At 41.8% G+C, this 11,467-nt stretch overlaps 1 protein-coding gene across 1 annotated transcript in view; it reads right to left on the bottom strand.

Moving 5' to 3' along the window:
* Positions 1 to 733: 733 nt before the first annotated feature.
* The window catches only part of LOC145355597 (uncharacterized), a 138,691-nt gene continuing 127,957 nt past the window's right edge, over positions 734 to 11,467 (bottom strand). Inside the window, exons 98-104 of the mRNA XM_080207848.1 lie at positions 7,762 to 7,831; positions 7,481 to 7,587; positions 7,322 to 7,353; positions 6,727 to 6,837; positions 3,293 to 3,344; positions 2,583 to 2,688; positions 734 to 1,143 (exon numbers count right to left, since the gene is read on the bottom strand). Of these exons, the coding sequence (XP_080063974.1) occupies positions 984 to 1,143; positions 2,583 to 2,688; positions 3,293 to 3,344; positions 6,727 to 6,837; positions 7,322 to 7,353; positions 7,481 to 7,587; positions 7,762 to 7,831 (638 nt within the window). The 3' untranslated portion in view covers positions 734 to 983. The remainder of the gene's footprint in view (positions 1,144 to 2,582; positions 2,689 to 3,292; positions 3,345 to 6,726; positions 6,838 to 7,321; positions 7,354 to 7,480; positions 7,588 to 7,761; positions 7,832 to 11,467) is intronic.

Raw genomic sequence — 11,467 nt, 5'->3', positions numbered from 1 at the left:
CTCCTTTAGGGGGGTATTCACAAGCAATACCCAACCCTGAAATCAAACAGTCGACACCAATCAAGTGATGTCTGTGGCAGCGATCCCCCCAGGTGGTAAGCTGTGGGGGATGATGTCTGGGGTGGCAATTGCTGGGGGATTCCAGTGATGGTTCTTGGCCTAGCTTAAGTGAATAGGACTTAGACAAAGGCATACATCAGAAATTCCAAACCTCAATGCATTCTAGTAGGATCCCTAAAGTGTTTGGTGGGCAGGCAGCAGATATTGGGAAAGGTCCAAGTGGGTCAGGTGGTATCTGACCAGTGAGCCTAAAGGGGGGGGGGGACTGAAGTGGGGTAATTGAAACACTTTGATATTTTAAGATTTATAAGATTAGCACAATGATGAGCATTAACTTTTAAAAAAAAGAGTAGATGTTAGAGTAGATTCTTGGCACGATAGGCACAGTAGTCTAGAAACCAAACTAATAATCACAAACAGAGATCTTCACAGCAAAAAAGTGTGAGATAAGAAGCACAGACTGGAAGGATTTCAGAGGTTTGATACAACAGGGAACATCCGCAAACTTGAAGACAGCAGCATTAATTTGGAAGACTGGCAAGATAGTTGGGAGTGCAGAGTGGGTGTATTGAAATTGTACACAAATGACATATTTCTTTCATGTACATATGAATTCGAAACATTAGGAAAAATATTACAAGTTACACAGATTCATTCATTCAGAAAATGCTTTATTAATTATAATTTCCCCATGCACAAAAGGTGAAAAATTTGCAACACACAGAAGACATGCTGCAAATAGATTGCAGTGTCGTAAATTAACCAGAGTAGTTACGGGTAAATGGTGCATCGAAACTTATTACCACCAAATAAAAGCAAATCAAATAGACACTGTAAAGAAAAAGAAATAGCTTGGAGTTGAGAATTTAGTTTAGGCTGCGCAAATTATGTTCAGTTGACTTGCCCTGAATGCAAGACTATTTTTAATTTTTACAGATTTTGCACGTGCAGGACTTTGCAGAAATATAGGCGTACGATTGAGTTGTTCCATTCCTGCATGCCAGGTTTGCAATTTTTGTTTCTGTTCCATGTTCCATGCAGCATTCACAATGGTGTTGCATGCCATTTAAAGTGGAATTAAATCTGAAGAGTAATCAGATGACAGTGGAAGAATTCAGTCAATTTAATGTTGTATTCAAATAGACATTTTATTTACAAAGTTAGCCCTGTAGTATCATTTGTGAAACACATCAGAAATATAAGAAAGCATTTCCAACTAAATAGCAATATATTTAAATGTAACACAACAATTCTCTAAATAAAAGAAATGAGAAGATCTCAACCAGCGTAAAGTTGAGCTTATAGCCATATATCGGTCTACACTATCACTGGATGACAACTGCTCAGCTCAAACTCCAAAAAAAAGCCTTCAGTAGGCTGTCTGTAGCTGTCCTCAGAGGCAATTCCCATCCCTCCATTTTCCTGGGTCCAGCTCCCTCAACTCAGTCATGAGCTCTGCTCTCATGGAAAACAAGGGACCAAAGGAAGGAAATTCCCAAATGTTAGGGGAGAGGAATCCAGCAGTGGTTAGTATTGCTATCTCACAGCACCGGGGACCGGGTTTAATTCTACTTTGGGTCACTGTCTTTGTGGAGTTTGTACATTCACCTTATGGTTGCATGGGTTTCCTCTGGATGCTCCAGTTTCCTCCCACAATCTAAAGATGTGCATAATAGGTAGATTGGCCATGCTACATTGCTCCTTAGTGTCAGGGGATTAGCGGGGTAAATACATGGGGTTACGGGGATAGGGTGGGATTGTTGTTGGTGCAGGCTCAATGGGCTGAATAGCTTCTTTCTGCAGAGGGATTCAATGATTCTATTCTGTCGCCAGAATTCTACTGCCTTGCCAGCCACAGAATTGGAGTAGGCAAGGAATGGACAACGGAAATGTCCGTTGACCAGGGGCAGGAATTTCTGGTCTAGCTTGTGCGAGGCCATAAAATCCCATCTGAGGTTACATCACACACTTTCTGATTTTGCACAATAAATTTCATCCCTTAGACCAATGGTATAAGTGGGCTGAACGATGACAAATTTTAATTTGGATTAATGCATGGCAGTTCACAAAGAAACATGAAATGTTCCTTTATATATTGGGCTAATAGGTATTTGGTGAAGAAGGAAAAACAAATGTGTAAAAGTCATCCAGTCAAATAGCAAAATGAGGTTTACCATCTCTGGCATTGTGTCTGTGTGTAAAATGTGAATAAACAGTATGAACAAGAGTGTTTCAGAATAACTCAGAAACCAAACGTATTATGAGCATTAAAGACCTGCTTCCTTCCAACGCTGACTGAGATAACATGTAACATTATCCAGCAGTCATTCAATCCTTTGGATTCATCTGTTTTATTCTCTCCCAGCTTTTCATTTCTATTAATAGGCTTTCCACGTGTAAAAACATCACTCACTGTGGTCAAGTTTATTGACCTGCTGCATGGTTCAAGTTTGTTTTTGCCTTTTTGTTTGATTAACTGCTCTGTTTAAAATTCATCAAACATATTAAGCCACATTACTTACATGGAAAATGAGTTGCAACTTCCTTCACAGTAATTCATCTGAACGCTTGCTAAACAATCAGTCTTGTTGATCTCGAGCTGTTTGCTTTTCAACTTGCAACCACCTACTGCAGAGGTTCAGAAGAATCAGAATATGTTTAAAATAATTCTGTGATGCATTATGAATAACTGATAAATTAAATGGACGTAGGGAGGCAACAAATTTTCATCCTTTAAAGGATAAAACCTTGAAGCAGTTGACTGTATTTCAAAACGTGTGACAATAATAAATCAGATCAAATGCGGGTCTGCTATACAAGTCCTTGGCAAATGATGTGCTAGGTGGTGAAAATGTTTAGCTACGTTTCATTGTCAAAGTATTTTTGTGCTTCTCCACTGCTTTGGTGATCAGGTGATAGAATGTGCCAGAGCATAGTTACTTCCCTGTGGCTTCCTCATCTGCCACATCAACAGGCAGGAGAGTTGCAGGTTGCATCTGAATTTAAGAATTGGGTGTTCACTCTCAAGTGCCATGATGTGCTTCAATAGAGCTTCATGTGGAAAGAGTGGATATGCAGTTTTAAAACATCCTACATGACCTCAGTAAAAATAATTATTTTAGTCAGTTTTCTAAGTTTGGGTATTCATATAAAGATGCTGAAGCCACAAAAGCTGTTAAGGGCAGAATATGCCTTTTAATTGATAATGGTTCATTAAAAATGAAGGACTTACATGGTGCACGGCAGGAATAGCAGCAGTGATTTTCGTCCCAAATTCTGTCAGACTAAATGCACAGAAAATATTGAATTGTCATATATAAAATTTAAATATCAGTTGTTATGATTATAACGGCATTGAATATGATGGATAAATTATGCAGGAAACGATTGTAAATAAATTCTGGTTACTTTTTCCAACCCACCACCAAAACAATCACATTTCCCTAAAAATATCTGCTTTTAAGATAGATGAAGGAATCTTTGTTTCAAGCACATTAATGAGCATGAGGATATGGAAGGGAAGTGGGAAAACATTGGGTAACTGTGATTAGAACTGTTTGCCTGTGTGGAGGGTAAATGCTGACTTGCCAAGTGACCCATCTCCATGCTGTAAACACTATGGGGGTAAGAGGTGAAAAACCTGGTTCATGTCTGGAGATGGGAGTGGCAGATCTTCAGTGTTCTGTGTACACTTGCACAGAACTCTGAAAGATTGGCACATGTGCGATGGCATCCTCTTTCTGGCAAGAATAGCTTCCGTCTACTCCCTCTAGTGGCGAGAGTCTCACTTTGCCTCGAAGTGGCAAAAGAGCATGTCTTAAAACTCGCCAAAATATTGTGCATTGTTCTCTCCAGTTTTCATGCTCATTCAGCAGTTAGAATTCTTTGGTAAGATCGCCCCCATACATTTAGAATCTGTGTCTTCTCCATCTGTCATTCTTGGTCTTCAACAAAACATTCTGATTACATTTTTGAATTTAATTTCAATGTTATCTTTCTTTAGCACAGCTTATTGAATATTACACAGTGAATTCCAATATGCATTTTTGGTGAATTTTGCACAAAGCTATTTGTACCAGTATCAGCAGTGAAGAGACCCTGTTCAGTATGGCAGATAAGGGCTGTGGAAATGTCCTTCCAATTCCATTGTGGCACGGTGGCACAATGGTTAGCGATGCTGCCTCTCAGTGTCAGGGACCAGGGTTTGATTCTCGGCTTGTGTCACTGTCCATGTGGAGTTTGCACATTCTCCCTGAGTTTGCGTGGGTTTCCTCTGGGTGCTCCGGTTTCCTCTAACAGCCCAAAAGATGTGCAGGTGAATTGGCCACGCAAAATTCTCCTCAGTGTACCCAAATAGGCGCTGGAGTGTGGCGACTTGAAGATTTTCACAGTAACTTCATTGCAGTGTGACTGTAAGCCTACTTGTGGCTAATAAACAAACTTTTTAAAAAAGTTTATTAATTTCAGAATCAGATTTTACCATAGTGATGTCTCGATGTGTGGAACTTTTGGGTTAGTTTGATATTGTGAAGGTACATGGCCAGAATTGAGATGACTGAAGTCAGTTTACATGAATCTCAATATTTGGCAGATCGAGCAGACTGTCAATCATTCATGATCAGCTGGACTTAGGATAGGACTTTCCCAGGCCAAATAAGGCACAGATGTAAATCTTACTATTCAATCCGAACAACAGCTTTACCTCCAACTTCAAAGCACCCTTGGGAGGTTTTCTTGCACAATGGGTAGTCCCTGGATCTGAGCCAGAAGCTTTGGTATTGAATCCCACCCTAGGACTCAATGGTCAAGGAAGGTGCGGTCATAGCACCAAGCAGGTTGAATTCATCAACCTGCAAATCCTTCCAGTTCGCTGATGGCTGACGCTAAGAGCAGGAGGGATTCCTGCTCAGCCATGCTCAATGTGGAATGGCATCCCTCAAACCAGTGACCTGTTCTGGGAATTAACTACGGAAGTAGATGAAAGTCTGTTTAGTGCACCTTGTGGTATGGGAAGAGAATAACAACGGAATGGAATCAAAGCATCCTTAACTGGGTCTGAATGTTTCCAGTTCAGAGTTTCTCACCTTAGAAACCTTGCCTGAGGAGGTTAAGTTAATTTATTTTCCGTGTGTGCCGAAATGAGAGAGTTTGGTATTGTGGATCCAAACTCATGAACCACTGCCTTGAGATTGTGTTTACATAAAATAAGGTTTACAAAACAGCAAAATGAAGCACCTATATTAGCTGAATTGAAACCCTGGTTATTCAGATGAAAGATCAGTTTGAGGGTTTATCGCATCACTCAAAGCTTGAAAAGATAACTTGTTGCTGTGTCACCTTTGGTACTAAGAGCGAATCATTGCAGAAGGTCGAGGGACATGGAGTTGGGGGTAGGGTGTTAGCGTGGATAGAGGATTGGTTGTCAAATAGGAGGCAGAGAGTGGGGGTCAACGGGTGCTATTCGGATTGGCGGATGGTGACTAGTGGAGTGCCCCAGGGGTCGGTGCTGGGGCCTCAGCTTTTTACCATTTATATAGATGATCTGGAGGAGGGAACTGAGTGTAGGGTGTCGAAATTTGCTGATGACACCAAGATTGGGGGAACGGCAAATTGTGCGGAGGGTGTGGAGAGTCTGCAGAAGGATCTAGATAGGCTGGGCAAATGGGCCCGGAAATGGTAAATGGAATTTAATGTTGGCAAGTGTGAGGTGGTCCACTTTGGTAGGAATAATGGTAGGAAGGACTATTACTTACGGGGCGAAAAACTGCAGCAGGCGACGGTGCAGAGGGACCTCGGAGTCCTTGTGCATGAGTCGCAAAAACCCAGCTTGCAGGTGCAGCAGGTGGTCAGGAAGGCGAATGGGATGCTGGCCTTCATAGCGAGGGGGATTGAATATAAAAGTAGGGAGGTCTTGCTGCAGCTGTATAGGGCATTGGCGAGGCCACAGCTGGAGTATTGTGTGCAGTTTCGGGCGCCGCACCTGCGCAAGGATATTTTGGCCTTGGAGGGAGTGCAGAGGAGGTTTACTAGGCTGATACCGGAGTTGAGGGGGTTGAGCTATGAGGAGAGGCTGAATAAACTAGGCTTGTACTCATTGGAGTTTAAAAGAATGAGGGGAGATCTCATTGAGACGTATAAGATGATGAATGGGATGGATAGGATAGAGGTGGAGAGACTCTTCCCGCTCAAAAAAGACAGTAGGACTAGGGGGCACAGCCTCAAGATAAAGGGGGGGGGCGGTTTAGAACGGAGTTGAGGAGGAACTTCTTCACTCAAAGGGTGGTGAATCTCTGGAATTCTCTGCCCATTGAAGTGGTGGAGGCTGCCTCGCTAAATATTTTTAAGACGCGGGTTGATGGGTTTTTGATAAGAGAGGGGATTAAGGGTTATGGGGAGAGGGCGGGAAAGTGGAACTGAGCCACGACAGATCAGCCATGATCTTATTGAATGGCGGGGCAGGCTCGAAGGGCTAGATGGCCTACTCCTGCTCCTATTTCTTATGTTCTTAAACACTCTCTTTGTGATTGATAGAACATTTTCCTATTAATTTAGGAGTACTTCAATATTACAGCTCTTCTAAGCAAAATATCTATGATGACCAGTTAGTCATGCATATAAGAATAAGAAACATCAAACATAAGAAACCAAATACAGGCTTATACAAACCTCATCACAGTCTTGCTGAATTGAACATGAGATTTGCTTCTCTATAACCACACCGTTGCTACATTTGTAGTAGACACATGTAACATTGGGATGAGTCCAACTTTCTCCTTCCTATAAAAGGATAGAAATATTGATATAAAATTAATAATAAGACAAAGAAGTTAGGAGCTGCTTCCCAGTGGTTCATCTAGCTACAGCAGTAAGAGATAAGTCATGCAGTCCAGCGTCTCTCAAGATAACCAGAGATAGCAGAAAAGTTGGAATGTTACGATTTCCTTCAATGGCTTCCTAGTGTGTCAATAGAATCACATCTAGAGTGAAACACTGTATCCTCGCATTAATGCCAAAAATACCAAATAGTTGGGGTCTAGCCTAACTTCATAATTATTTCTTGGGGTTTCTGATCTGTACCCTAACGAGCATCAGAGTAGTAAAATCCAGGGAAAATGATTAAAGAAATTGCTGTTCAGTGAATCATGAGCATCTTGAGAATGCTCAGGGAAATTCAGCTCAGATGCAGGACATTGTGATCACAGGAGATAATTTAACTGATTTCTATGCTTTCCAGCAAAGCAATAAAGATGAGAACACTCACTTTTCTTATATTCCCTGAAGAGTCTTTGCATCCTATAGGAATAAAAAGGTCCCACATCATTAACTGAGTGTTCCTTTTGCCAGTGGTGCAAAATGTTTATTAAATGTTTTAATTATAATTTACAAATCATTGTATATTTTCATACAAACAGCAACTCACGAGCACATGAAGGAACACAATGGGCCCCATCTTCAGATAGCATCATTTCAGATGGGCAAAAGCAGCCTTCTGTTCGCTCTACAAATCTCCCCCCAGGTTTCACCACACTGAAAATAGAGATCATTGTTATTCAATATGTTTATTCAAATACTACAGTACTGAAGGAAATACTAATGATAATTTTGTTTTTCAAAAAAAGCAATTAGCCATTTACTATTTCTTCAAGATATAGACAGCTGCCATGAAAAGAAGATAGTTCTCAATATATTGCAAACACTTACCCATCCTTACAATAATTGTGATTGTATCTGGAACAGGCTCTATAGACGAAACCTTCTGGACAGTTTAAGGCTGAAATTAAAATAAAATTAAAAGTTAGGTTCTTACTAAAAATTGACTTTATTATGATCTTCAGAAAGAGTCAGGATGGTTGGATAATAACACTTAATGCCATTAAAATGATTGTGTGCTGAGCCCACACCTGTCCCCAATTGGAACATATTTTGTGTTTAAAGTTGTGCATACCTTTTTTAATATCAGTATTGAATACTAAAAAAAGAAATAAAAGCAGCATTGTAGCACAGTGGTTAGCACTGCTGCTTCGCAGAGCTAAGGGCTCGGGTTCGATTCCCAGCTTGGGTCACTGTGTGGAGTTTGCACATTCACCCCGTGTCTACGTGGGTTTCCCCTAGGTACCCAAGTTTCCTCCCACAGTCTGAAAGACGTGCTGGTTAGGTGCATCGACCCGAACGGATGCCAGACTGTGGCAACGAGGGGAATTTCACAGTAACTTCATTGCAGCGTTAATGTAAGCCTACTTGTGACTAATAAATAAACTTTAAGCATTTTTGATGAAAAGGGCTGCTTTCTTCTAACTATATATTGACCACCTTTTTCTGGCACCTAGTGCTATTTCACTTGAGCTGTAGATCTCTTGTACAGGACTTTAAAGTTTCCTGAAAGTGAGAATGTATACATTATCTATTAACTCCTTACTAATTTCTTTCACAATTTTACTGCATAATTTACAGGACATATTGATCGGGGTCTTTTTCTTATACTTTAACACAGGGGAAAATTGATGGTGCAAATGCAAAGCTAAGAAAAGCAAAAAAAAAAGCAACCTATAACACTGATCCTCCACCCCCTTTTCACCTCAGAGCAGTTCCAGTAGCATGCTAAGGTGCAAGGAATGCCACTATACTCTTTGCTTCATTTCACTGCTTTGACATGAGGGGCTGGAGTCCCACCTCTACTCATTAATGGTGAGTTTACTATCAAATAAATCGGTTGGACTGAAACCTGGTGTTGTCAGACATTTTACAATCTGCCAATTAACAGGGCAATAAGAGGAGAGACTAAATCGGTTAGGATTATATTCATTGGAGTTTGGAAGGGTGAGAGGGGGTGCATATAAAAAAAAGGTGCATAAAGGGTATATTAGCTTTGGAGAGGGTACAGAGAAGGTTCACTAGGTTGATTCCGGAGATGACGGGGTTAGATTATGAAGAGAGATTGAGTCGACTGGGCCTGTACTCATTGGAGTTTAGAAGGTTGAGGGGAGATCTTATAGAGACTTAAGATAATGAAGGGACTAGATAGGGTAGAAGCAGCGAGGTTATTTCCACTGACAATGGAAACAAGAACTAGGTGGCCTCAAAGTAAGGGGGAATCAGAGTTGAGGAGGAACTTCTTCTCCCAAAGGGTAGTGAATCTTTGGAATTCTCTGCCCAATGAAGCAGTAGAGGCTACCTCATTAAATGTGTTTCAGTCAGAGATAGATCGATTTTTAACCAATAAGGAAATTAAGGAGTATGGGGAGCTGGCAGGTAAGTGGAACTGAACCCACTATCAGATCAGCAATGATCTTATTGAATAGCTGAGCAGGCTTGAGGGGCTAGATGACCTACTCCTGCTCCTATTTCTTATGTTCTTATTTCTTAGAAACTTATAAAATTCTAACAGGATTAGTTAGGGTAGATTCAGAAAAAAAATGTTCCTGGGAGTGGGGGGTGTCCAGTACTAAGGGTCACAGTTTGAGGATCAGTGGTATAACTTTTAGAACTAAGATGAGGAAAAATTTCTTTACCCAGAGAGGGTGCTGAATGTGTGGAACTCACTACCACAGAAAGTAGTTGAGGCCAAAACTTTGTCTGACGTCAAGAAAAAAAAGGATATAGCTCTTGGGGCTACAGGGATCAAGAGACTGGAGGGGGGGTGCGGGGGGGGTGGTGAAAATGATCAGGATATTGAATTTGATGATCAGCCATGATCAAAATGAATGGTGAAGTAGGCTTATAGGCCTTGCTCCTGCTTCTAATTTCTATGTTTCTAACTGTCTGCAGCAGATGGTCTCCATGTCACCTTTTAGTTGGAAAAGCAGGACTCACAACACTTCATTCAATCCAAGCCCTATGTCTTGCTGAGGCCATCGTCACTTCAATGTGCTCACTACTTGCACCAAATCTTTCCCTGCTAAGGCTCACAATTACCTCCTGAGGCTCATCTGTGCATGGTTGGCTGGTTTAGAACTGACAGGCCACCATTCAAAAGCTCCCAATATCCTGTCAATACCCTCTTGGCAATTCCTAACACCACAAGTGGAATTGAATTGTGTCAATTGACCCGTGCAGCCTCCTGGAGGGTGTCCCACATTCAAAGGCACTCAGTGCTGATCCAGGGACCTGACATTGGGAAGTGGAGGACGGGGCACCAAAAACTACACCCCTGCCCTTGCTTCTGACCCCATGTCCTTCCCTGCTCCCATGATCACCTCCCCACTTCCCCCAATCCTCCTCCCCTTACCATTGGGTTTCTTTGTTGGGTGCATTACCAGAAGCTGCCACAAGTCATTGTGGTGCTGAAGGAAATGAGTGGCTGCTGGTTTCTGATTGGCTACCAGCTCTTGGTGGGTGAGATTTCCATCCTTGATCCTGGGCAAGGCCAAACAGTGGCAAAGGAAATGCCTGATGGGCATTTAATTCCTCTGGGCCTTCCCCATGGAACTGACAGGGGTTCCCCACCAGTTCTCCATCGCCAGGCTCAAAATCTTGGCCCATGTTTCTTGAGCTGCATAAAATAGCTACCACTCATTTACATACAGCGGCCTCAGAAATCAAACCCCATTATCACAAATGTACAGCAAGCTGAAGGTTACACAGTTATTCAGCAAAACAATTTTGTTGATGAGACAAATAGGAGGATGGTCAGATCCTGACACTTTCCAGATGCTGTTTTAAGACACTAGGTTCCAGATTTGGAACTCATTAACTCTCAAGCCTGCAGCAAGCAATGGATATTCTTCTATACCTCTGGAGGTAACACACTGCAAAGTAGTTTTCTCACAAATGGGCCATCAAAGCTATGATTAAATGGAGGAAACAGACTTAATGGGCCAAATGGCCTAATTCTGCTGCTGTGTCTTACGGTCTTACAATGACTGGCCTGAGTCATAAGTATGGGTCAATTCTAATCTCATCAGGGTGCACTACGTCCAAAAAGGGACACACGCTGGGAAGGAAAAATGGGTCAACAGAGGCAAGTCAGTGCATTGAGTTCACTAATTAAAATGATTTTTCTCTCATGCAATTATTAATTCTGTAGGATGAATGGTGATTAACTTAGTACCAGGCTCCTGAAACCATTCTGATCATTTCTATATCAAGAAGTCATACCAAAAGCAATTGAACTTCACGAAGTCCAAAGGCAGTACACACACACCCATTTACATTAATAGGATAGAGGTGGAAAGGATCTGCAAATTCCTGGGCGTCCACAACAGAGATGATTTCATGGTCCCTCAATAACTCTTCCCTGTGAAGAAGGTTCAGCAGTACCTATTCTTCCTGAGGAGGCTAAAGAGAGCCAACCTGTTCCCCCGCCCCCTCCACCTTCTCTCAAATTTCTATCGGTGCACAATAGAGAGCATCTTGTCAAGCTGCATTACAGTGCGGTACAGCAGTTGCTCCATTTTTGACTGGAAAGCTT

This window comes from Carcharhinus amblyrhynchos, chromosome 19 (assembly GCF_965287045.1).
Source record: "Carcharhinus amblyrhynchos chromosome 19, sCarAmb.v2.hapA, whole genome shotgun sequence".
NCBI classification, from domain to species: Eukaryota; Metazoa; Chordata; class Chondrichthyes; order Carcharhiniformes; family Carcharhinidae; genus Carcharhinus; species Carcharhinus amblyrhynchos.
Note: the sequence above shows the minus strand (reverse complement) of the source record. Positions and strands in the feature narration are given on the sequence as shown.